Source organism: Elgaria multicarinata, chromosome 19 (genome assembly GCF_023053635.1).
Source record: "Elgaria multicarinata webbii isolate HBS135686 ecotype San Diego chromosome 19, rElgMul1.1.pri, whole genome shotgun sequence".
Taxonomy (NCBI): domain Eukaryota; kingdom Metazoa; phylum Chordata; class Lepidosauria; order Squamata; family Anguidae; genus Elgaria; species Elgaria multicarinata.
In genome coordinates, this window is record NC_086189.1 from 6,098,871 (window position 1) to 6,125,578 (window position 26,708).

At 49.3% G+C, this 26,708-nt stretch overlaps 1 protein-coding gene across 1 annotated transcript in view; it reads right to left on the reverse strand.

Moving 5' to 3' along the window:
* The window catches only part of ADGRD2 (adhesion G protein-coupled receptor D2), a 57,538-nt gene that overhangs the window by 9,198 nt on the left and 21,632 nt on the right, over positions 1-26,708 (reverse strand). The window contains exons 14-24 of the mRNA XM_063144467.1: positions 24,593-24,719; positions 23,267-23,370; positions 22,388-22,490; positions 18,582-18,735; positions 16,571-16,704; positions 15,250-15,365; positions 13,342-13,462; positions 8,778-8,819; positions 8,207-8,260; positions 6,313-6,454; positions 5,988-6,046 (exon numbers count right to left, since the gene is read on the reverse strand). Coding sequence (XP_063000537.1) covers positions 5,988-6,046; positions 6,313-6,454; positions 8,207-8,260; positions 8,778-8,819; positions 13,342-13,462; positions 15,250-15,365; positions 16,571-16,704; positions 18,582-18,735; positions 22,388-22,490; positions 23,267-23,370; positions 24,593-24,719 — 1,156 coding nt within the window. The remainder of the gene's footprint in view (positions 1-5,987; positions 6,047-6,312; positions 6,455-8,206; positions 8,261-8,777; positions 8,820-13,341; positions 13,463-15,249; positions 15,366-16,570; positions 16,705-18,581; positions 18,736-22,387; positions 22,491-23,266; positions 23,371-24,592; positions 24,720-26,708) is intronic.

The window sequence follows — 26,708 nt, forward strand, 5'->3', positions numbered from 1 at the left end:
AAGGAGCTATCCAAAGTGCCAAACCCCTATACCCCCAAAATGTTTTCAGCACCTCAGAGAGACACACATCAACAGTGTGATGTGGCTGCCAAAAAAGCAAATGCTGTTTTGGGCTGCATTAATAGAAGTACAGCTTCCAAATCGTGCGAAGTAATGGTTCTCCTGTATTCAGCTCTGGTTACGCCTCATAGAATCATAGAATAGCAGAGTTGGAAGGGGCCTATAAGGTCATCGAGTCCAACCCCCTGCTCAGTGTAGGAATCCACCCTAAAGCATCCCTGACAGATGGTTGTCCAGCTGCCTCTTGAAGGCCTCCAGTGTGGGAGAGCCCACAACCTCCTTAGGTAACTGGTTCCATTGTCGTACTGCTCTAACAGGAAGTTTAGTATCTTTAGTATTGCGTCCAGTTCTGGGCACCACACTTCAAGAAGGACACAGAGAAGCTGGAGCATGTTCAGAGGAGGGCAACCAGGATGATCAGGGGTCTGGAAACAAAGCCCTATGAGGAGAGACTGAAAGAACTGGGCATATTTAGCCTGGAGAAGAGAAGGTTGAGGAGAGACATGAGAGCACTCTCCAAATACTTGAAGGGTTGTCACACAGAGGAGGGCCAGGATTTCTTCTCGATCCTCCCAGAGTGTAGGACACGGAATAACGGGCTCAAGTTACAGGAAGTCAGATTCCAGCTGGGCATCAGGAAAAAACTTCCTGACTGTTAGAGTAGTACGACAATGGAACCAATGAGCCAGGGAGGTCGTTGGCTCTCCCACCCTGGAGGCCTTCAAGAGGCAGCTGGACAACCATCGGTCAGGGATACTTTAAGGTAGATTCCTGCATTGAGCAGGGGGTTGGACTCGATGACTTTGTAGGCCACTTCCAACTCGACTATTCTATGACTCTATGAAACCCAGGGCGTGTTCACAGCCCCACTGAAATATGAGCTACCAGCCTTTACTGCCTGTAACCTAAGTGCTTGAGCCAATTTGGTGCCTAAGGAATGAAACGGCCACTAGTCCAGAGGGCTACAGATGATCTCCAGGATCAGAGGTTTCTGGATACCAGTTGCTGAGGAACCCGAGCAGGAAGTGCCAGCTCCAGGTTTGGCAGGGCCATTGGGCAAGCAACCCTCCATGGCAACCTTCCTCGCTGCCATGGTCACCAGTGGTTTCTTCCTCCTCCTCCTCCTCTTCCTCATCATGGCTCCCTCTTGCTTGCTTGGCAGGCAGAGAGCCAGGGAGCAAGGAGGCCACAACCTCTCCTGTTCCTCCCTCTCACCAACGCTGTTGTCTGGACCAGGGCTGTCTGGGCAGGTTGCAATGGGGAAGCAGAGCAGCAACTCCAGGGGACTCGTCTCATTGGGTCCATGCCAGGGTATCGGGCCTTGGTGGTCCCAATCATGCCTACCCTTGACACTGTCCCTGTTGGTTGGCCGCTGTGGGAACAAGAACCCTGGACTGATAGGACTTAGTTCTGACCTTGCAGGGCTCTTCTGACGTTCTTCTGAAAAGTCTGCAGAGATGGGGTAGCCAGGTAAAACATCACCTGATTGTCGAAAATAGAATGCTTTTAATCCAATCCAAGGAAGAATCCTGACTGATTCCAAGGCTTGCTTCCAGCATTTTAGCCAACCCTCTGGCCCAAACTGAGGACTTGTCCCTCTTGCACTTGAGTTTCTTGATCCATGCTGCTAAGAGGTCAACGTGAGCATCAATTCCATTTATGTTTCTTCCTAGGCATCCTGTCCAGTTTGGCCCAACGGTGTATATACCCATGGGACCAGGATTATCAGGGGTCTGGAAACAAAGCCCTATGGGGAGAGACTGAAAGAACTGGGCATGTTTAGCCTGGAGAAGACAAGATTGAGGGAAGACATGATAGCACTCTTCAAATATTTAAAAGGTTGTCACACAGAGGAGGGCCAGGATCTCTTCTTGATCCTCCCAGAGTGCAGGACATGGAATAACGGGCTCAAGTTAAAGGAAGCCAGATTCCAGCTGGACATCAGGAAAAACTTCCTGACTGTTAGAGCAGTATGACAATGGAACCAGTGACCTAGGGAGGTTGTGGGCTCTCCCACACTAGGGGCCTTCAAGAGGCAACTGGACAGCCATCTGTCAGGGATGCTTTATGGTGGATTCCTGCACTGAGCAGGGGGTTGGACTCGATGGCCTTATGGCCCCCTTCCAACTCTACAATTCTATGATTCTAAGAGCTTTGAACTGTGGCAACAACCACAAGAAAGGTTGCTGTGCTCTCCCCAGGGTTGGGGAGGAAGAAGAGTCAAGTTCAGCCTCTCTAGTTCTAAGCTAGCCTTCCTCTGTAGCTCCCTTATGAGGTTGTACTACAACTCCCATCATACAGGATGATAAGAATTGTAATCCAAGCCATCCGGGCAGTGCCTGGTTGGGAAAGGCTGTTCTAAGCATTCAACAGAAAACAGGTACCCATTTTCAGGTTGAATACAACATCAGAAGCTGTGTTGTACCACATCAGACCGTGGGTTGTTTTTTTAGCCCGCTATTGTGTTTTGATTGGCCTTGACCTTCCAGAGTTCTATGCAGAGAGACATCTTTCTCCATCACCTGAACATTGTATGTGGAGAATCCCGTCAGGGATTTGAACCCGAGGCCTTCTGTACACAATGTATGCGCCGTGCTACTGAGCGATGGTCTCTTGGGTCCTTCTCTGAAACAAGCTCGAGAGGTGGAATCAGGTGTCAGTTTCAAGTGGAAGTTCTTGGTTTTGGACTTCTATAAAGAGATATCTCTGAAGAAATTCAGAAGTTCAGTATTTCTGACTTAGTTCAGTATCTCTGAAGAAGTTCAGAAGTTCAGTATTTCTTCTGTGCTCATGCACGAACTCATCAAGATGTGTGTGTGTGTAAGAGATTGTCCTCACTTGAGATTCCCCCCCCCCTTTTAATTCAGGGCGCTGTATGTGTATTCTGCAGGCCTGTAGCTCCACAGTTCATAAGTTGGTTCAAACACAGCATCTGGAAAATGCCAACTTTCTTTCTTGTTTTTAAAGACAATTTCCTAGTCTTTAAGAACAAGGCTTGAAAGTATGTGAGCGGGGCCTGGGACCCGGAGGGCGTTCCCCTGCCCTGGTAGCCAGGGAGCTTAGCTCCCCCGCTCAGCCTACCTCCATGCTCTTCTCTATGCTTTGAAAAAGTATACAAAAACCGGGAAAGGAGCAAATCCACTGGATTTACATAAATGCGAACAGGTGAACGAATTCTTTTGCACAGATTCTACATACAGCCCAAACTGGTCCTCTTTTGACTTCTTCACGCAGAGCATAGTCAGACTGTGGAATTCACTCCCGCAAGTTGTAGCAACGGCCACCAATTCGGACAGCTTTAAAAGGAGATTGGGCAAATTCCTGGAGGAGGCTACTAAGGCTTCTAGTCCTCATGGCTTCATGCTACCTACAGTATCAGAAGCAGTATGCCTATGAACACCAATTGCTGGGGAACATGGGCGGGTGGGTGTGTTGTTGCACTCATGTCCTGCTTGTGGCTCTCCCATCCACAGCTGGGTGTCACGGTGGGATCAGAATGCTAGACTAGATGGACCCTGGGTCAGATCCAGAACAGCTCTTCTTATTTTCTTAAGCAGAGGGGAACCTCTCCAGAAGGAGAGTGCTGCTAATTCTATCGCTGCCTCTTAAGTCCAAGAGCGGGAAAGGCAAGCGAAACGGCCTTGGCATTCAAAACTCGGTGCTTGTGTCGACCGCCCCAGAGAACTTAATCTCTTTAGCCGGTGGCTACGAGATTGGGTGCCCAGTAGCTTAGCAATGACGCGGCTCTCCTTATCCAACACCTGGTCTCACCGGGGAGAAGGTGACCGCTGCTGGGTTCTCACATTACCTGGCTGGCCCAGCCAATCAGGGCCACCAGTTTGGCTGCGAAGGCAGCCCCGCATCCTTGCATGCAAATTTGCCCCTCCCTTGCCCTGGCCTGTTCCCCCGATTACGAAACAAAACAAAACGTTGTTTATTTGGCTGCAAGGCAACCGGTGCCCTTGGGTGTTAAGTGGCTGGAACATGGGCATCATCGCTTTTTTTCAATAGGAAGGGACAACTGTGGCAGAAATGTAATCACTTTTGTTGTTGTTGTTGCTGTTGAAAAAATATATTTCTTGTTTCCCGGAACGCCTCGTTCAGACTCCCGGCTCAAAGTCGGCTGCCGCCGAGAAGAATGAGCTGTGCTCGCCCTCTCCGGATGGAGTCAACGTGGCTATAGAAAGGAGCAGCAGCCGTTCCACGTGGCGCTTGCTTGCTTTGGGGATGCGTCGGTAGCCGTGACCTCTGCCGTTCCCAACCGGCTTGTTGTTTCAGTTGGGGAGAATGGGGGCGTTGGTAGGGCTTGGTTTGTTCTTACACTCCAGTGCCTTTGTTGTGATGCTAGAATAAAACGTGGTCTCTGCCTGGGAAGACAATGGACGTGAGCCGCAGGTATAGAGCAGGGATCTTTAGGGAGGAGGGAGAAAGTCCCGCTCTCTCTGCAGGTGAAATGGGCTTCAGGGTAAACTCAACGGAGGCAAGGGATTCAGAGTCTATGCTACGCCACAGGGGAGCCTGCACAGGATAGATCTGGCAACGGTTAAGACGCAGCGTCGAGAGACGGCCCGTGGGAGCGCAAGCCACAGTGGGAATGGGTGAACTGAGGGCCTGCTGGTTCTTCCAGAGAACGGGAGTAGCCATAGCTTGTGAGTCCAGACCTGGCTCTTCATCTAAAGAGTCCTCAGTTCTATCCCCGGTTTCTCCAGGTAGGCCTAAGAAGCCCCGGAGAACTGCTGCCAATCCATGGAGATCAGCCGCCTCCATGTTGACGTCCTCCAGATGTGTTGGATCCCAACTCCCATTATCCCCAGCCATGACGGCTGGGGTGATGGAAAGTGTAGTCCCACAGATGGAAGAGAAACATCTCAAGATGCTGGAACAAGGATTTTATTCGAAGAAAAGAAAAGAAAAAGGCCAAAGGTGATTCGGCTTATTTTTATTGTAAGGCCTTCTTCAAGGGGTTATAAAATGTCTGCAGAAATTCCATGGATTCAGGACAGAGAAAAAGAAGGACTTCTTCACACAGCGCAGAGTTAAACAAAGGAATTTGCTATCAACAAGATGTCGTGATGGCCACCAACTTGGATGGCTTTAAAAGGAGTTTAGAAAAATTCCTGGAGGAGAAGGCTATCGATGGCTACTAGTCGTTGTTGTTGTTGTTGTTGTTGTTGTTGTTGTTGTTGTTGTTATTATTTGTCACCCGCCTCTCCTTCCAGATCGAGGCGGGGCACAACACAAATAAAAACACCACAAAATACATAAAACTAATTCAAACGTTTAAAACCAGTGCGTCATTAAAAGCAGCACACCATTAAAAATGGCATCTTAAAATTCAACTGGGTATTATTATTATTATTATTATTATTATTATTATTATTATTATTTATTTGTATCCCGCCTTTTGCCCAATGCTGGGCCTCATGGGTAGGCCTGTTGGAAGAGATCAGTCTTTATGGCTATGTGCTACCTCCAAGATCAGAGGCAGTATTCCTATGTACTCCAGTTGCTGGGGAACATGGGCAGGAGAGTGCCATTGCAACATGTCCTGCTTGTGAGTTCCTGGTCAACAGCTGGTTGGCCCCTGTGTGAACAGAGTGCTGGACTAGATGGACCCTTGGTCTGATCCAGCATCAGGGCTCTTCTTATGTTCTTATGACATTATTACATTATTAGCAATAAAATCTTTGTTGCAGCATCTTGAGATGTTTCTCTTCCATTTGTGGGTCTGTTTTGAATGTTCTCACCCTTTTGCACCTTTGGTTTTTTCCCTTGCTGGGAGTTGTACTCTAATACATCTAGAGAGCATCAACTTGGGGGTGGTTGGTATAGGGAGAAACGAGTGTGACTTAGCGATGGTCTGATTCCTGAAGGCAACTTACTGAATCCATTTCTGACATCGCCAGGGTGCGGATTAAGCTACTCACCGGCCGTTCCGGCGACATAATTGAAGAAAGTCCCATTGGAATTTTGGTGCTGAAGTTGCCTACATTGGGAAGAAACGGGCGTTAGTTGGGACATGGATGAAATGGGAAGGAAAGCGTGCTTATTTCTGGTTGTGTGCTACCTCCAGTATCCGAGGCAGTAAGCCTGTGTGCACGAGTTGGTGGGGAACATGGGTGGGAGGGTGCTGTTGCACCATGTCCTGCTTTGTTGGTCCCTGGTCAACAGCTGGTTGGCCACTGTGGGAACACAGTGCTGAACTAGATGGACCTTTGTTCTGACCCAGCAGGGCTCTTCTTATGTTCTTACCTTTGCCATTTGCGTTCTTGCTTGCCGTGTCCTTCTCTGCGGAGGGTGACGCCGTGGTCTCCGGAGTGGAAGGGCCGAATTTCCCCATTTCCCAGGAGGTGTTCCTTGGACTAGATAGATAATTGATGGGATGGGAACAGTTCTGAAATGACAAGGGCTGGTGTGGTGAGGACCAGTGTGGAGTCAGGGCAAGCGCATCGGATTTGGACTGTGGAGAGTTGGGTTCAAGTCCCCACTTGGGCCACGAAGCTCACTGGGTGACTTTGGGCCAGTCACTGACTCTCAGCCCTAACCTACTTCGCAAGAGTGTTGTGAGGATAACATGGAGAGGGGGACCATGTGAGCCACCTTGGCTTCTTTGCAAGAGGAAAAATGGTGGGATGTGAATGTAGTAATAAAATCAAAATTTTAAAATTTAGCTGCTGGGAAACCCCCTCAGAGCTCCATAAAAGGTTAACATGTCCCAGCTAGTGATGTCACTGAATTTCATAATTAGCATCTTCAGAATTCTCACTTTTGTAGCAAGCTTGGTTCACTGTCTTAGAATTCATTATTGATTTTGGAATAGACTGCAAATTTCTGCAGTCTGCAGCTGAATGACATTTCTGAGCATGTGCAAAGTTGGTGGGTTTAACTCTTTCTGGAGGAAATGTGGTGATGTCACTTCCACCCTTTAGGGAAAACTTGGGCTGTGAATTCTTTCAACAAACCAATCATATTCCAAGAAGCAGGTTACATATACCTCCGTATACTGATCCATATTAAAGAAGAATTTGAATTAAAGGGGAATTCTCATTCAAGATTAATCTGTTATGTGGTGTGTACAACTCACTTTGTGTCTGTGAGCTGAGCTGCAGCTGGCTCCCTGAACTCTGAGAACATTTTTTTGCACATTCTTTTGAAAATGTCCTGCAATTCGTGCAAACTTCTGAGCAGTTTGTGCAAATTGCTTAAAAATGTGCACAAATTGCAGAACATTCCCCCCTGCCCCTCAAAGTGCACAAAATTCCCGGAATATCTGTGAATTGGCCCAACTCCCTGTCGATGAAATCAGGTGCTGCAGCAGGAACAGAAATGAAGTCTGGGGGGAAAGGGAAGTGAGCCTAGGAAAACTCATTGAACTCTGCCCCCAAATGAGTTTCTCTGACATCCCTAACCATAAATTGCGTTGGAGTCCATGTTTAATATGAAGTGGGTAGAACCGGATCAAAACCAAACGGAAACCAATTTCTCATACATCCCTTATTTCATCAGACGCCGCTTATGTTCGCGTCTTTAAGGCGCTGCAAGGACAGAGCTGCTTTGCTGAAGAAGTCCAGGGTATGTGACTTATTCGCACATGTTGACATGCAGGAGGGGCAGAGGGCTTGCAAGTTGGCCAGGATGGGTCTGGAGCATTCTCACAAACATGGCCAATTGGTCTCCTCAGTCTCTGAATTGTCCAAATCCACTCCCAAAGAAAAATCTTGAGATCCCAAGCCAGGTCTGAAAGGACCCAAAAGGCCAAAGTCAACGCTCGCTTGGGGGAAAAAATGTAACCATTAGGACACATCTGACCATCCAGATGTTTGGGCCAACAGCTGCCATCTGCCCTACTTAGCATATCCAAAGGGGAGGGCTGATGGGATTTAGGCCAACACATCTGGAAGGCTAGAAGGGTCCCAGCCCTGCATTAGAACAAGAAGAGGAATTCCCTGAGAAATGCGGACAAACTGGTCACCGGCCATGCTGGGCTGAAGACATGGGAATTGTAGACCAACACATCTGGAGTTTGCCGGACTGAGGATGGCTGATCTAGGCAGTGGAATTGAGGGATGGGAGGCAAGAGAGTCCTTCCGCAGGGGAACCAAAGATCCGCCCGTGGACGACAACACCGCTGGCCTGTCGCACCTACCGTGAAGGAGAGGGCCTTCTTCTTCTCCTTCATCCGTTGGATGGCGTTCCTCACCTACAAGTTGAGCACAGGCATGAGAGCGACCCTCCCCTCCGCAGCCCCCACGAAACAAGTCTTCGGATAGTGGAAGGGCTCCCGCACAGAAGGTGGAGCAGGCTTGTGCTCTATCACTCTAGAACCTGGGACTAGAATCAATGGGTGGAAATGTCAGGAGAAACACCTTCGTCAGTGGAACTGGCTACCTTGGGAGGTGGTGGGCTCTAGGTGACCTCTGAAGTTCCTTTCAGCTCAACCATTCTATGACTCTACAATGCCTGAGTTGGAGGCAAAAGCATTTCATTGGAGGTCCTACTTGTCCAAATCTGTCCGCTACAGGCTTGTTCCACATTTCAAATTCTGGTTCTTATTTAGGATCGAAAGAGGACCATGGTGTGGGGGAGATTCCCTCTGACTGAGATGTTGGAGGTGTCATCCAAATTTATTTTCAAAGCCTTGAGGACCAGAAACTTGGGGCTCATTAAAAGGTAATGTGGAAGGTGCTCCCAGCTCCAGCTGAAGGTTCTGACCTTACCTCGCTGTTGTAGATTGCATAGACCAGGAATATGTAGAGACCCTGTAAAGAGGTAAGAAAAGAGATAAGATAGATCACAGACTCATGAACGGCCTCGGGGGCAGCATCGTTGTTTCATCAAGTGTAGCCTGCTCAGGGTCACCCAACCGGATAATGGGCAAAATTTCTCTTGTCCTTTTAACACATAGGTGAGGAACCTCTTTCAGCCTGAAGGACAAATTTCCTATCTGAGAAGCTCTTAGGGCTGCTTTCCAGGGATGGGCGGGGCCAAAGGAAGAAGGCGTGTGAGGAGTTAATTCAGCTGCAGGTTGCAGGGGACACATTAGCTTTTGGAATGTCCCAAGGTCACAGCACCACACTGCCCCCTTCTCTCTCTGCCTGCATATCTCTCGCTTTCTCTGCCTGTCTCTCTCTCCTTGTGTGTGTGTGTCTCTCTCTGCCTGTCTCTCTCTCCCTGTGTGTGTGTCTCTCTGTCTGCCTGTCTCTCTCACTCTCTTTCTGCCTGTCTCTCTCTCTCTCCCTCCCTCCCTCTCTCTCCCCTCTCTGCCCGCCTGCCTCTCTCTCTTTCTATGCCTGTCTCTCTCTCTGCCTGTCTCTCTCCCCCTGTCTCTCTCTCTCTCTCTCTGCCTGACTCTCTCTCTCTCTGCCTGCCTGTCTCTCTCTCTCCTTTTGCTTTCTCCTGAGGACACCATCTTTGCAAGCGAGCCGAGCACTCCTGCTTACTGGAGGCCAGTGGCTTCTCGCTTGAAGAGACAATGCTCCTGGGGGTTGCTTAGCTCCTGCCCCAGAGTCAGAGTCCCCTCCCCCTGACAGGGAAGGACCTGGAGCCAACTCTCCTGAAGGCCCAGGCTCCTCCTGGTGCCAGTGACAGACGTGGTGTCTCCCTGGTTTCTGGAGGCTCTACTTCTTCTTCTGCGGAAAATTCTTCTACTGAAGGTGTGACAGTTTTTCTGCCTGCCTGTATCTCTACCTGCTTGCCTGTCTCTGTCTCCGTGTGCCTGTCTTTCTGCCTACCTGCCTACCGGTCTCTCTCTCTGTGTGTATCTGTCTTTTCAAACAGTCTCCACTGTTCCTGGTGTCTCCAAGCAGGGCTAGGAAAGAATTGTGCCCGAAACCCTGATAGCTGCCACCAATCAGTGTACTATCAATAATTTGCGAGATGGACCAGCTGGCTGGCTCCATACAAAGTAGCTCCCTAAATTCCTGGGTTGTCTCTCCCCCTAAATGTGATAGCTCCTTTGCAACACAAACCTCCAACTAATCTAGTATCCTGTTTCCAACAGTGGGGAGGTCAGAAGCAAAACATGGAGACAACAGGCCTCCCTGACTGCTTTTCATCTTGGCAACCAGCCTTTACAGGTAAACTGCCTCTGAGCCTGGAGGTTCTATATTTAGAGACCTCTTCATTAATTTGTCTAATGGACTGGTTTTTTGGTGTGTGTTTTTCAAGTCACCTAAGCTAGTTGTCACTGCGGCACGGAGCACCACAAGTGGACGGTGTTGAATTTTCATTTCCCTCATTCTTAGTGGTTAAAACACCTCTCCTAAAGCTTTACGCGACATCACTACTGGCATTTTATTTTATTTTTTGCATTTGGGCCAGCCCTCTTTGTCCTTGCCCACCCCCGAAATGCGCCCCCCTAAGAGTTTCCCCAAAAGGAATTTGGCCCTCAGCTGAAACGGCGTCAACATCACTGGCCAATTCACCACCACAAGATGTGGTGATGGCCACCAATTTGGATGGCTTAAAAAAGGGGGTTGGATAAATTCCTGGAGGAGCAGAAGGCTATCAATGGATGCTAGCCCGGAGGGCTATGTGTTACCTCCAGGATCAGAGGCAATAAGCCTGTATACACTGGTTGCTGGGGAACATGGGTGGGAGGGTGCTGTTGCACCATGTCCTGCTTGCATGTGCCTGGTTGAGAGCTGGTCGGCCACTGTGTGAAAAGAGTGCTAGACTAGATGGACCCTCGGTCTGATCCAGTGGCGCTCTTCTGGAGCATGTTCAGAGGAGGGCAACCAGGGTGATCAGGGGTCTGGAAACAAAGCCCTATGAAGAGAGACTGAAAGAGCTGGGCATGTTTAGCCTGGAGAAGAGAAGATTGAGGGGAGACATGAGAGCACTCTTCAAATACTTAAAAGGTTGTCACACAGAGGAGGGCCAGGATTATTATTATTATTATTATTATTATTATTATTATTATTATTATTATTTATTTATTTATATAGCACCATCAGGATCTCTTCTCGATCCTCCCAGAGTGCAGGACATGGAATAACGGGCTCAAATTAAAGGAAGCCAGATTCCAGATGGACATCAGGAAAAACTTCCTGACTGTTAGAGCAGTACAACAATGGAATCAGTTGCCTGGTGAGGTGGTGGCCTCTCCCACACTAGAGGCCTTCAAGAGGCAGCTGGACAACCATCTGTCAGGGATGCTTTAGGGTGGATTCCTGCATTGAGCAGGGGGTTGGACTCGATGGCCTTATAGGCCCCTTCCAACTCTGTTATTCTATGATTCTATGATTCTTCTGATGTTCTTATGGGTGAGCCAGACTTCCGAGAGAGGGCGGAAAATCCCCCGATTTCTCGGACCTCTTGCCAGAGATTCGATCTACATCGCAGAGGCTATAGAGACTCAGCTGCAAGTGTTTTTCCTAGCAGCTGTGCTCACATGCGCCCTCCCGGGCTTCCCTCTCCCCCCTCCTAATGATTCTTCCCAACACTAAATCACAGCGCTGGGGCGACAGCACCCAATCAACCCCCTCCTCTTACGCTCCGCGTGGTTTGATCAGCAAAGGTTCGCCTCCTGCTTTCTCTCCCACCCACCACCCCTGCTCTCATGAAGCGGAGCTGCTGGCATCCGTGAGGCAAGCCCAGCTCCCACGCAAGCGTAGGGAAGGGGCCGTGCACTTGGGCGCCGACATCATGCTCGCTGCAAATCGCAGGGGGGAGGGGGAGATTGTCATCAAAACAGCACGCTCCCCGGCCTCCTCTTGGTGCAGACCTGTGTGTGCCCACCTGGACCAGAGGGCAGGACACAGAATAATGGGCTCAAGTGACAGGAAGCCAGTTTCCGGCTGAACATCAGGAAAAACTTCCTGACTGTTAGAGTAGTACGACAATGGAACCAGTTTCCTAGGGAGGTCGTGGGCTCTCCCACCCTGGAGGCCTTCAAGAGGCAGCTGGACAACCATCTGTCAGGGATGCTTTAGGGTGGATTCCTGCATTGAGCAGGGGGTTGGACTCGATGGCCTTAGAGGCCCCTTCCAGCTCTACTATTCTATGATTCTATGACCTTGTTAGGGGCCAGAGAAAGTATATGAGGGAAGGAAAGATTTGCCTTCTCTGGTCATATCGGCACAGGCTTGTCTTTTCCAGGAGAAAGGGCTTCTCCGGATAAAGCTGTGGGGGTTCTTCCATTTCTGTTCCAAATGTGCCTTTGCCGGCCCTTTTAAGGTCTCTCCATTTGCCCCCACTCCCAGCCTTTTCACACATTTCCTTCCTGGACACACATTTCCTTATGGCCACATCTCCAAGGTGAAGCCAAAATTGCAGGCAGCTGTGTTGACCCAATTCCACAAACCATCGCTAGCCGTTTTCATCTGTACCAATCTATGGGGTCATAATTGCCCATTCAAGACAGGCCGCCCCCCCAAATACTTCCCATCACAACATGGATGGCTCCCAACTGGAGATCAAGTGTGGCATAGTGGTTAGAGTTTTGGACTGGCAGTCAGGAGATCCGGGTTCTAGTCTCCCCTCGGCCACAGCAGCTCACTGGGTGACTCTCAGCCCAACCTACCTCGCAGGGTTGTTGTTGTGAGGATAAAAATGGAGAGGAGGAGAATTATGTACACTGCTTTGAATTCCTTGAAGGAAAGAAGCGGGATATAAATGTAATGAATAAATAGATAAATAAGCTATCTATTGCTGCTGAGAAAATGCCTAGCTCTTGAGAAGATTGCAGCTAAACTCAGAGGAGAGAGGGAAGGAGAGAGGAGGTGGAGGAGGAGGACGGTGTGTCCCTGCTAATAATTTTTTTTATTAGGGCTCCATCCCTGTGAGCCTTTACTGCCTCCGCTATGCCACTGGTTGCTTTGTAGGTTGCGAGGTCTCCAGAATTGAAAAATAGTTTGTGGTTCAGCCCATGTGTGAGTGAACCCATTCAGAAAACACCTTACGCCACGGCTTTAACCATGGTGGTTAAGCCAGAAAGCCAGGCTGTATTCAGAAGACACCTTAAACCACGGCTTTAACCACGGTGACTTAAGGCAAAAAGGCTTATTCACCATGGTTGAAGCCATGGTTGAAGGTGTCTTCTGAACACGGCCTGGCTTTCTGGCTTAACCACCATGGTTAAAACTATTGTTCAAGGTGTCTTCTGAACGGGGCCAGTGTGTGTGTGTGTGTGTGTGTGTGTGAGAGAGAGAGAGAGAGAGAGAGAGAGAGAGAGAGAGAGAGAGAGAGAGAGACAGAGAGAGAGAAAGAGAGAGAGAGAGAGAGTGGGGGGGGGACACATGTTAAATCTTAGGGAAATTATCCTGTCCAAATGCAGCCTACCTGGAGGGAGTTCAGCACAATGAAGATGTAGGCCCATGTGATGTTGAGGTGCACAAGGATGCCACACACCCAAGTCAGACCTAGGACAGGCAGAAGAACCAGGACAGGTTTGGCAGTTGCCCTGGAGAAGGGGTGGCCGGGAAGCCGGAAAGAAAGCACACGGTTATAGCTCAGGTGCAGCCAAAACCCAAATTGTGTGTGCGTGTATGTCTTTGCACCCCCAAAATCTGCACGCTACTGCACAAAATAGAATTCCACATGGGGTCAAGGATGCACTTGTTACTCACTACATTTTTATGCTGCATTTGAACGCATCACGTTCAAATTCAAGTTTTGCACAAGACTTGAATAGTATCCGGGGACACCCCGAAATCTGGGCAGTGCAGCCCACGAAGCTGAATGTTTTACATGCCGAAATTGATTTGTTTATTGTTTTTTTAAAAGCAGTGATTCTGCAACAAGAGAGACGCCAAAATAAAGCGGGCTCCCTCTGAAAATAAACTACAAAATTGCACGCCAGGCTGGCCTCTCTGCTTTGTCAGTAGCCATCCCTGTCCTCTGTTTACAAACAGGATTGAGCCCCAGAGGTCTGTGACATCACCAGGCTCCGGAAGATGGCTCCTAACCCCCCCACCTCCACCCCACAGATGTCATCCTGCCCTCTACGGCTTCAGGTCTGCAAATTTAGCCGCATTTATTTATGCAACCACAGGAACAGTGTGTGTCTGGCGGTTGCAAAACGGCGCCGGTTGAAACAGCAACAAGAGATTCTCAGCCCAGCGGCCTTATCAGAGTTTTGGAAAAGGTCTCATGATGAGCGCGAACGGGGCAGAGAGGCTTGAAAGAGAGGAAAGGGTTCCGAAATGGAGGCAGGCAAGCAAGGCAGGGCTGGCTGGCCATACCATGAAGCAACCTAAAGCAAATGCTTCGGGTGGCAGGTTAATGGCCACTTTTCTGTCCACTACACCCTTCAGTTGCTGGAATTGGACTGGGGGAGGGACGGGTGATTTTAACTTTCCCTGTCAAGTGTGAAAATGGCCCCTGGCAATTTGACACTTGAGACAAAGGACATAAAGCGTACAGATGTGGACTGGACTGGCAGTTGAATTGCGCAGCCCTGGTGATGGGCCAATGTCCTCTGCCACACCAAAGTGCAGCAGCCTAATTTAGGGAGTCCAAGACACACCATGTGGCACACAGTTCTCTCCTCCCAGAGAAGGGAATGGACAGGGGGCTCAGGAGCACTGAACAGGGCTAGGGGTGGGCTGCTGTCTCCCAGTATCTGCCGCCTGAAGCGGTTGCCTCACCCTGCCTCATGGTAGGGCCGGCCCCGTATGTCCCACACTGCCATGGAGTTTGTCCCGCTGAATAGTTTACACAGGCTAAAGTCACTCCAGAAATCGGTATGAGAATAATACGAAATTGTTTACTGAGATTGTGTTTAGCTGTTTAAATTGTTTTACGTTTTTAAAGACTATGTTTCAATTGTTGTGAACCAGCCAGAGAGCTTCAGCTATTGGGCAGTATAGAATCATCATCATTATCATCATCATCATCATCATCATCTCCACACCAACATCCAGAAAGCAGTCATACTTAAAACATGCTCAATTGTCAGGAAATTCCTGAATCATTAAAAGTCAGCACGGCCTGGCAATGCCCATCCGGTCTGCTCTAGAAAACCCACCACGAGCGAGAAAAGAGGCAATAGCATTAATATGGTTCTAATTTCCATGGCAGAAGAGGGAAGACCACACCCCTTGAAAATGTCACCGTGGTACCCAATGCTTATCATGGGGCGGAGGGTGGGGTGGCGGAGAAGGGCACGCACAGACCTGCCTTCTTGCTTCTCTGCCCAACTGGGTGCCGCCCGCAGAGTGGTAGCCCAAAGGGGCCACCGTGACTCACCAGATCTGGATGCCAATCTGCTTCTCCAGGCTGCTGTTGGGGGTCAGCATCCTCGAGCGCCGCCGTGCACTGGACACCGTCACCATCACCACCCGGAAAAGCACAAATGTGTTCACCTGGGGGGAATTGGGGGCAGCAGTCAGGGAACGCTCTCCTCCAGGCGCAGGGCTCCCAGAATTGCACCTTGCACTGCCAGGAGTGTTAAAGGAAAGATCCAGAACCCTCCTCTCTAGGGAAGATGGAACTACCACAAAGACACATGGTCTAGGAAAGCCAGTCAGCAGCAACAGTACTGCACCAGATGGACAAATGATCTCACTCGAGACAAACACCTTCTTATTTAATTCTGCCCTTTACTTACTTATTTATTGCATTTTTATACCACCCAATAGCCGAAGCTCCCTGGGCGGTTCACAAAAATTAGACTCCTGAGGACTAGAAACTTACTTTATTTTAAACTGAAGGACCATAGCCCAGTGGTGTAGCACCTGATTGGCATGCCGAAGGTCACAGTGAGGAGAGTCTGTGGCTCAGTTGGAGGGTTTAAAGGAGGATTAGACAAGGGATGTCAGAGAAATCTGTCTGGAGGGGTAGAGTTTGAAGAATGTTCGTAGGTTCGGACCCCGAATTTTGTTCTGTGGTGCTTGACTTGGTCTTTGCAGCAATTCGGACCAGTTCACAGATTTTCTGGGCATTTTTTGGTGTCCCCTCCAGACTGCAGGTTCCACGATTTGTGCAAAGTTCTCAGTGTTTTGCACAAATTATGGCTGAAGTGCAAATTCCGGCCAAATTTGCACAAAATAGGACAAATTCATGCAAAATAGGACAAATTTGCGCAAAATAGGACAAACTTGCGCAAAATGCTCAGGAATTTGTGCAAATTGCTCAGGAATTTGTGCAAATTACTCAGGAATTTGTGCAAATTGCTCAGGAATTTGTGCAAATTGCTCAGGAATTGATTGAAAAATACACAAAAATAGTTCCTAGAGTTTGGGGAAAAGCCCACAGCTCAACTCAAAATGCAAATCAAGGAACTGGATTCCCCAGTGATAGACATCCCTAATTTAGGCCCATGAGGACTGGAATCTTATTTTATTTTTAGATGAAGGGCCATAGCTCAGTGATAGAGCACTGGCTTTGCATACTGCAAGTCCCCAGTTCAATACTTACACCTCCACATTGGGGTGGTGAAAAGCCCTGTCTCAAACTTTGGAAAGCCGCTGCAAAGTCATTGTAGCAGGCAAAACTCTGCTAGATGGGCTGGCAGGCCCAATGGCTTTGACACCCCCCCCCCCCCGATGACTGGTCAAGGAGCTCTTACCGTCAGGACAAAGAGGACGGGTCCCACAAAGGCCCAGATGATGTCTGTTTGCACATTCAGCCAACAGTGGTTGTCTGCCACATACTTGTTGAACGACGTGGCCAGGGTCACGCCGACAATGACGACGGGCAGTCCTGAAAGTACAGCAGAAATGGCCAGTGAAGGATATATGGGGCTCTGTGTGTAACAGCCTTTCCCCACCTGGAGGCCTCTAGATGGGTTGAACTACAAAACCCATAATCCCTAGTCAGTTTACACAGCTCTGCATACCACAGCTTTCCCCATCCTGGAGTAGTCAGGTGTGTCAGCATTACAACTCCCATAATCCTCAAAACATCTGGTGGGGACAGATGGTGGGGACAGGCTGGGGCAGGCAGATGTATAATTTGGTTCGAAGTCTCTGAACCAATAATCTGGTTCAAGGGTTGTGCTGCCTGGAGATTATGGGAGTTAGAGTCCAACACATCTGGAAGGCTCTGGCTGGTGAAGGCTGATATATAATCTGCCTCGAGAATCACAGAATCATAGAATAGTAGGCCATCGAGTCCAACCCCCTGCTCAATGCAGGAATCCACGCGAAAGCATGAGTCCATGAGCGGAGGGCAAAGGCCCTCCCTAGTTGGCCAGTCTCAAAAGGCTTAAGAGTTCTTTTTAGAGGGCATGGAGAGTTTCAGCTGGCTAGGAGCCAAATAAACTGCTTCCAGGTCAGCCTGAGGATTGTACAGGCAATCCTGGCCAAAGAGCCAGGCCTACTTCATTAGCCCACCCTGGCCCAGCTCCATCATCCTCAGATAAGGTGGAGGTGGCTCTAAATTTTATCTTTAGCTAGGGATAGTCTGATGGTATCCTGGGCACCCAATCCCCTAGACCGCATTCGCTGGTCCTTAACCACTTACCTGACCCAGTCCAAATACAGTAGCATGGTCTGCAAGGGTCCAGCAGCTGCCTGCTCCCAACCCAAATTGCTGAGGCTTCCTTCTTTCGCTCCTCCTGCCCCAAGGCCACTACAGCAGCCAGAACTGGGGGGGGGGGGGGAAGAAGGGAGCAAAACAGCAGCACCAGTGGGGCAAGAGGAAGACTAGAAGGTCTGCCCCATCCCCTAGCTGAGTTGCCAACTGGTGGCTCGGTTACTTCCATCATTCCCAAACTGCATAAATGGCCATCTTAAAGTGGTGATTAATAACAACAACAACAATAATAGTTACCCGCTTCTCCCTCTGGATCGAGGCGGGGTACAACAGAAATACAAACACCATAAAACACAGAGAATTAACACATTTAAAACTAATACATTATTAAAAGCAGCACATTATTAAAAGGCATCTTTTAAGGGTAGGCCTGCCGGAAGAGATCAGTCTTTATGGCTTTCTTAAATTTCAGAAGACTGTTAAATTGACAAATCTCTCCCAGCAGGTCATTCCATAATCTGGGAGCGGCAGAAGAAAAGGTCCTCTGGGTAATTCCTGTTAGCCTAGTTTTGGATGGCTGAAGGAAGTTCTTCCCAGAGGACCTGAGTGTGTGTGGTGGATTGTACTGGAGAAGGTGATCCTGCAGGTAGCCTGGACCCAAACCATGTAGCGCTTTAAAGATGATAACCAACACTTTATACTTTGCCTGGAAACTAATTGGAAGCCAGTGAAGAGATTTTAAGACTGGTGTAATGTGATCCCCCCTAGGTGTATCGGTGACCAGCCTGGCTGCTATAGTTTGAACTAGCTGAAGTTTCTGGACTAGGCACAAAGGTAGCCCTATGTAGAGCGCATTGCAGCATTAAAGGCACAAAAGGACCCTTAACAGCTTGGGGAGGAATCTGTCCATCTTTAGCTAATCCTCCCATACACACATACAGATGCTTAATTCCCAAATGGACTTAGCCATAGGTCCATTTCACCATATAGGTGTTAGGGCTTGTACAGGATTTGTTAAAAGGGTGAGGACACAGATAAAATAGAAATAACAGAAAACGAAACACAAAGCCAGCCAGGCGCTTTCCGGCTCCTGGGACACAGACCCCATCCGGTCACGTAGTAAAACCGCATCCGGCGATCCTCACTCATGTTGACGGCTACCACTTTGCTCCACAAGAGGAGCCCTTCCACGAGCATCCAGGCAAAGGCAGCCATGAAGAACAGATGCAGGAAAGCCGTGACGGCAAAACACACTCCCTGGAAGGGGGGAAGGGATGAGAGATGAGAAGGAAGGATCAGTGCCAGAGGCCCTCCAGCAGGAACAGAGATGCAAAATTTCCAGAAATTTTGAAGCCATGGGGTGGACAGGACACTGAATTTCGGGAATAATGGAAAAATAGACACTACATTTTACTCATGCTCTTTAAAGAGCTAAAGTCACTTCGTTTCTTTGTTGCATTCCTCGACCTCATGCACTCCAGGTATTTTGGACTTCAGCTCCCATCAACCACGGACAGCATGGCCAATGATCAGGGATGATGGGCATTGTAGTCCAAAACATCTGGAGGACATCAGGTCATGGCTAGCTAATGTCCCATTCATTTCAACGGCTCTGCTCAAAGGAGGACCAATATAGGTTAGTACTTTTTGTGTTCCTAAAGTTATTATTGTGTATAACTTGGTTTGCGCATAAAATTTGCATTATATTTTAAAACTTCTCAACGTAAACTCACAGTTACCAAATGTGTAATTATCTGAATCTGAATAAACGATACTTTAAAACTTAATATACCAAACATGATAATTTTATGAGCAAATCAAGAAATACGTAACGTATTTTAGGTTCCAATTTAATATCTGAAGCCAGAGGAAGCAGGAAGGACTGGAGGCAGAGGAAGATGAGTGAATCTATTTGTAAGGAAATTTAAGGAAATTCCTAAACCTGTTCCTGTCTGTGGGGTGGAATTTAGGGAAATCTGGCCTGAAGGAAAAGCTATTTAGCTGGAAAGACTCAGTTTAGGAATGAAGAACCTTTCAGCAATCTCAACCTATTTTTTGAAGGGTGGTATTTTATTCGCTTTTGTAAATAATTTCCTTTAACGAACATCTTCTCTTTTTGTTCATTTTCAAAGGTTGTCTCTTAGCAATAGTGTTAAACCAACGCCTATACTATACGAACCAAACTACTGAGTTTCTTTTAGCTAGAGAGGGCTTATTCTAGGGGCAGCAGGTACAAAGGTTTTGGAGCTGAGTTGCCTAGTGGTGAGGTCTAATTGAGAAATTTATTAAAACGTGCTGGTGAAATTTATAGCCCCGAGCCTCAAAGTTAATTAAAAAGAAGAAGAGAAACATGGCTGGAATAATGCATTTGTTGTTCCATTGCACCTGGAGACAGTGCTGGGATAACCTACAGGCCCCATTCAGACAACACGCTAAACCATGCTGCTTAACCACAAAATGCTTGTTTTTTTTTCCACATGTGTGTTTAGATTAGAACTACATTAATTGACTGCTACAGCCTCTACCCAGAACAAGCCCAGAAACACAGAAGTCTATAGAATAAAATCTAAACTGTCAAGAACACACATTTTCTTCCATATTATGATGAGGCTCTACTCATATGTTGGGAAACTGAACATGATTTATTTAATTTATTTATTTATTACATTTTTATACCGCCCAATAGCCGAAGCTCTCTGAGCGGTTCACAAAAATTAAAACCATAATAAAACAACCAACAGGTTAAAAACACAATTACAAAATACAGTATAAAAAGCACAACCAAGATAAAACCACGCAGCAAAATTGATGTAAGATTAAAATGCAGAGTTAGAACAGTAAAATTTAAATTTAAGTTAAAATTAAGTGTTAAAATACTGAGAGAATAAAAAGGTCTTCAGCTGGCGATGAAAAGAGTACAGTGTAGGTGCCAGGCGGAGCTCATTCCACAGCCGGGGTGCCACAGCGGAGAAGCCCCTGCTCCTAGTAGCCACCTGCCTCACTTCCTTATAGCATCCCTAAATGTCTACCAGTAAAAGATACATTAGAAAATAATTTTAATAAGGAATGGAAGAAAGAAGTATGCTGAGAATCTTAGAGGATTAAAAAATAAAAGCTTCTCCCCCATGGCTTCATCATTTCAAGACATTTTGCCTCTCTAGTCTTTGTATAAAAATGTTCTTATTACATAGTTTTTAGAAAACTTTTTTTTGAGGGGGGTTGGCCCTCAAATAAGAATGTAAGAACATCAGAAAAGCTCTGCTGGATCAGACCAAGGGTCCATCTAGTCCAGCACTCTGTTCACACATTGGCCAGGAAGCCACACGGTGCAGGACGTGGTGCAACAGCACCCTACCACCCATAGGGGGAGGAGCAAGCAGGCTCAGCGCCACCACTTGGGTTGGCCATGGGGGTGCATGAGTCCACCACGGCTGATGCTACTGATTGCAGAATCATTTCTCTCTTCTTCTTTTTCAAACAAACAAACATTTTATAGCCAGGAGTCGGACAGCTGAGCACATCCATTGTTGCATCTGCGCGGGTGATTATTTTTTACTTTAAAAATATTTCCCCCTTTTTCTTCAACAAAACAGGGTGCTTATTCCCAAGTAAATGGATGGCTTTGGATGGCTTTAAAGGGGGGATTGGACAAATTAAACTAGATTACGCTATGGAACTCACTTCCACAAGACGTAGTGATAGTCACCATTTTTGGATGACTTGAGAAGGGATTGGACAAATTCGTGGAGGAGAAGGCCATCCGGCAGGCCTACCCAATTGAATTTTAAGATGCCTTTTTTAATGGTGTGCTGTTTTTAATGATGAGCTGGTTTTAAACGTTTAAATTAGTTGTATGTATTTTATAGTGTTTTTATATGTGTTGTACCCAGCCTCGATCCAGAGGGAGAGGCGGGTAACAAATAAAAAATTATTATTATTATTATTATTATTATTATTATTATTATTATTATTATTATTATTCAATGGCTACTAGTCCTGATGGCTATGTGCTACCTCCAGTATCAGAGGCAGTAGGCCTATGTACACCAGTTGCTGGGGAACATGGCCTGTAGAGTGCTGTTGCACCCATGTCCTGCTTGTGGGTTCCTGGTCGACAGCTGCTTGGCCATTGTGCAAACAGAAGCTGGTCTAGGTGGACCTTGGTCTGATCCAGCCTCAGGGCTCTTCTGATGTTCTTATGTTCTTAAACGTGTTTAGCATCAAGGTCACAAAAGCACATTCCATTTCATTCCTGTAGTCGTGTGGTGCTCCAAAATAAGTGCGTTTAAAATGTGAAAACACACATGCTCAGAGTAATTATATTTATATATTAGGATTGGGCAAACAGTTTTATTGTCGTTGTCCTAACAAATAAGGCGCATAGAAGCAGCTGCAAAGCAGAGAACGGCGGTGTTGCGGGGGCAGGCATGTGAATTGTGCACTTGAAGAGATACGCACGGCCCTCTTAAGGTGCTGGTGGGGGTCCCATAAAACAGGGGTGGGAGGCCTTTGTCAGTCTGAGGGCTGAATTCAACATGGGGGAAGCTCTCGGGGAGGCCACATTCCAGTGGTGGGCGGGGCCAAGGCAAAAGGGGCGGGGCCAAGGGCAAAATGGGTCAGGCCACCAAGAGACTACAAATTGTAGTTTAACGCTCTTATTGCCAGTAATGATGCCTTTCGCCCCTTAAGAACGGGGGCTGGGGTGGGGAACTTCACAAAAGCTGGAAAATCACCAATCAGTGGGGTGGGGCTAAGGAAAGGCGACGTGGCCATCAGAAGAACCTCAAAGGGCCGGATTTGGGGCCCCAGCCTTGAGGTTCCCCACCCTGGTATAATACTGTTAAGTCGTAGCTGCGCTGCTGTGCCACCCACAATTCCGCTGTCGCGCACACACGCACACTCTTCCTACCTGGTTGGTTTTGGCCAATTCGCTGAACATGAGCAGTGCTTCTGCTGCTGCCAAGGCAAAGATCAGGTTCTTGTGCACCGTGGTCCGCTCGCTCTTGGGGACGCTGCCGGGTTGGAAAGGGAGAGATGGCCAAGAGAGTCAGAGTTGCAAACCCCGATTCTGCGCTCGCCCCGGCGCAAACGGTGCCTGCATTTGCTTAGGCCCAAGGAGGGACCCGAGTGGGGGCAGGGAGGCTGCTGTGGCTCAGGGGGGGCTCACAGAAAAATCAACCCTCCCCCCTGGGAAAAGGAAGAGCTCCAGGTTCAACTGTAACCTTCTCACCCAGCTATTACCCAGAGGAGGGATTTCCGGGCGCTGCAGTCACTGCAGTAGCAACACAGGAGTCCATCCACGCGTGGGCTGGGGGCGTGGGCTATGCTACAGGTCTACTGCTTGGCAAGCCCTGCGAGCATCTGGCTTCCCTTCCCCCACTGGGCTTGAGTCAACCGGAGCCCTTGGCTCGCCAGGAACCTTTCGGCTCAGTGGTGGCTCCAGGTTTTGCACGGCCTTTGGGCAGGACACCCTCTGTGGGGGCCCCTCCTTGAGTGAGTCTGTCTTCTTGCCCCCATGGTCACCAGCTGCTCTTGCTCCTCCTCTTCTCATCATGGCCCCCACTTGCTTGGCAGGCGGGCAGAGAGCCAGGGAGCAAGCAGGCCTTGCTTGGCCAGAGCGAGGGGCCGGCGGTCAAGCAGGGTGCAAGCGGGAAGAGGAGGAGCAACTCCACGGGACCCCTGGCAGGTGCCCAACCACACCTATCCTTGGCGCCGCCTCTGGCTCCGGAGGGCCTTTGAGCTCCCTTTCCAACTCTGATTCTATGCCGCTGCCCTATCCCAGCCTTACCCGACTGCCAGGAAGAGGACGAAGGTGACGATCAGGGCACAGAACGAAACACCGCAGCCCACGAAGGTCAGGGTCTTCAAGGTCGACTCCTCCTCTGCGCTCCTCTGCTCCAAATACAGGAACAACCTGCTCAGACAGGATTGGGAAGCCTACAGGCATAGGGGCTGCAAGCGACCCTCAGCCTAATTTAAAACAACAACAACCCTGGAAGAGATCAGTCCAGACCTCTAGCCAGAGGGACCAGACCTTTTCCCAGCAGCTCACTGGGCAGAGAGGCAGAGGGGGACGGGGGTGGGTGGGAAGAGAAAAGAGAGAGAGAGGAAGAGAAGGTGTGTGTGTGTGTGAGAGAGAGAGAGAGAACAGGGTGGCAAAGAGAGAGAGAAAGAGGGAGAAAGATAACGGGGTGGCAGAGAGAGAGAGAGAGAAGGGGTTACAAAAAGAGAGAAAGAGAAGGGGTGGCAGAAAGAGAGATCAAGGTGGCAAGAGAGAGAGAAAAAGAGGGAGAAAGAGAAGGGGTGGCAGAGAGAGAGAGAGAGAAGGGGTTACAAAAAGAGAGAAAGAGAAGGGGTGGCAGAAAGAGAGATCAAGGTGGCAAGAGAGAGAGAAAGAGGGAGAAAGAGAAGGGGTGGCAGAGAGAGAGAGAGAGAAGGGGTTACAAAATGAGAGAAAGAGAAGGGGTGGCAGAAAGAGAGATCAAGGTGGCAAGAGAGAGAGAAAGAGGGAGAAAGATAAGGGGGTGGCAGAGAGAGAGAGAGAGAGAGAGAAGGGGTTGCAAAAAGGGAGAAAGAGAAAGGGTGGCAGAAAGAGAGCTCAAGGTGGCAAGAGAGAGAGAAAGAGGGAGAAAGAGAAGGGGTGGCAGAGAGAGAGAGAGAAGGGGTTACAAAAAGAGAGAAAGAGAAGGGGTGGCAGAAAGAGAGATCAAGGTGGCAAGAGAGAGAGAAAAAGAGGGAGAAAGAGAAGGGGGTGGCAGAAAGAGAGAGAAGGGGTTGCAAAAAGAGAGAGAAAGAGAAGGGGTGGCAGAGAGAGAGATCAAGGTGGCAAGAGAGAGAGAAAGTGGGAGAAAGATAAGGGGGTGGCAGAGAGAGAGAGAGAAGGGGTTGCAAAAAGGGAGAAAGAGAAAGGGTGGCAGAGAGAAGGAGGAGGGAGGGAGAGAAAGGGCGGTCACATCCACTTTTGCTCTGGCTCTACTCACTTCAGCCCGACCCACCAGAGGTATGCGGCCCCCGACAGAAAAAAGTATTGCCCCACCCTTCTCTGCAGCCCCCTGAACCCTGTCCCTGCCTGTCCCCCACCCCACCTCCCCCACCACAGGGCCACATTTCCTACCTGCACCTCGTAGACTTGTAGCAGCACTGCGAAGTTGGTGGTGTGGTTGCAGGAGCAGGCGGTCAAGTCCACGTGGGAGGCGATGACCGAGCAGCCTGCCGTGGACCAGGCTCCGCCTCCTTCGGGGCTAAGCAGGGCATTGGGAGACAGTCAGAGAAACCCTGTGGGCCTCCCAGGGGTTCTGCGGTGTGGGTCCAGCAAGCTGGATCAAGCAGGTTGGGGGTGGGGGGCAGAGTAGAACAGGAGAAGGCCTCCACAGCCATCAAAATCAAGATAGACTACGGAATGTCAGTCGCCCACAAGACTTGCTTATAAACAGCAACAAATCAGATCCCACCAGCGCCATCTCTGTCTCCGCAGCCACCACAAGAACCACAGGGCCAGAATTCCACTATGTATAACCTCTGCCACACACGAGTGTATCCAACCCTTTGGAATTCCAGCCTTCCCCAAGCCCTCCGGATGTATTGGACTGCAACTCCCATAATCCCATCATGGCTGGGGATGATAGGAGTTGCAATCCAGCACACCAGGAGAGTGCCAGTTTGAGGAAGTCTTAGAATCATAGAATCATAGAATAGTAGAGTTGGAAGGGGCCTTTTAAGGCCATCAAGTCCAACCCCCTGATCAATGCAGGAACCCACCTTAGAGCATCCCTGACAGAGGGTTGTCCAGCTGCCTCTAGTGTGGGAGAGCCCACGACCTCCCTAGGTCACTGATTCCATTGTCGTACTGCTCTAACAGTCAGGAAGTTTTTCCTGATGTCCAGCCGGAATCTGGCTTCTTTGGATCATCAAGATCCAGGGTGGATGGGATTTCTTGCCCTCACCAAGAAATCCTCGCCCGCTGGGTATGTCACAATGCCTCCTGGGTTCCTGGGTTTCGCGGATACGTCCAGACATCTTTGCCAAGGCAAAAATAAGAAGCACGCAGGCAGAGGGAGGCTGAGTGAAGCCGGGAGCATTTCTGAGGCTTGTTTTGCAATCGAGGAAAACATGGGATCACGGTCCAAAACCCCACGCAGGATTATCACCCAGAAGTCCCACCGGGGCCGTGCATTTCCCAAACCAAGAAATTCTCCTTGCCTGAACCAAGGGGCTACACTGAATGAAAGCGACATCTGGGGGCCTGAGAGCCCCGTGTTTTCCTCTGTTCGGCTTGTGCCAGTTGGGATGAAGCTGGAGATGAAGAGAGGAGGGGACGGAGGGCACAGCACAGAAGTCGGAGGTGCCAGGAGGCATGGATTTTGGGGGGCAGAGTCCCGGGACCTGGACCTCCTGTGGCTGAACTGTGGGGCTGCGAAGAGAAGCACCTCCATTCACCTGCCTTTGCCCTATAGGGGCCCAGAGGCATTTCTGGGGGAAATTGAAAGAGTGGGCAGCTGCAGCGCTGGATGATGGCATGGTGGGCCCATGCCAAAGTTTCACACAAGCAGAAGGAAGACCAAGGGCCCCCTCCCCGCCTCTGCTGCTTTGCGAGTCTGGTTCCGGGGGCAGCCACAAACGTTTCGGCTTCTCAGATCTCTGGATCCCCCTGGAACCAGGTTTGCTGTTGTGAATCCTTGCCGCCCTGCCAGTGCCAGTTCCAGGTTTTGTGAGGACAAGACACCCACAACGGACCCCCTTCCTCAGGGAGTCTCCCTTCTCGCTGCCATGGTCCCCAGCTGTTCTTGTTCCTCTGCCTCTTTCTCATCATGGCTCCCTCTTGCTTGCTTGGCAGGCAGAGAGGCAGGGAGCAAGGAGGCTGTGGCGTCTCCTGGTCCTCCTTCTTGCCACCACCGATGCCTGGCCTGGACCAGAGGTAGGTGAACAAGCAGGTTGCAAGGAGGAAGAGGATGTGCGACTCTGAGGGGATTTTATCATCAGGTCCTTGCCAGGGTGTCGGGCCTTGGAGGTGCCCAATCATGGCCTACCCTTGATGGCAGCTTTGCTGCCCACTCCAGACGGTTCTTTGGTGAAAAGACCCAAAGAACTGTTACAAGGGCAGAATTCGCACCCAGATCCAGAAGGATCCAGGCTTAGAAAACAGCTTGGCCGGTGCCCGGAGAGGCGTCTCAAGGAGACATGTCAAGACGATATTTACAGCAGTCTGAGCACCCTGCATTCCACAGTGGTCG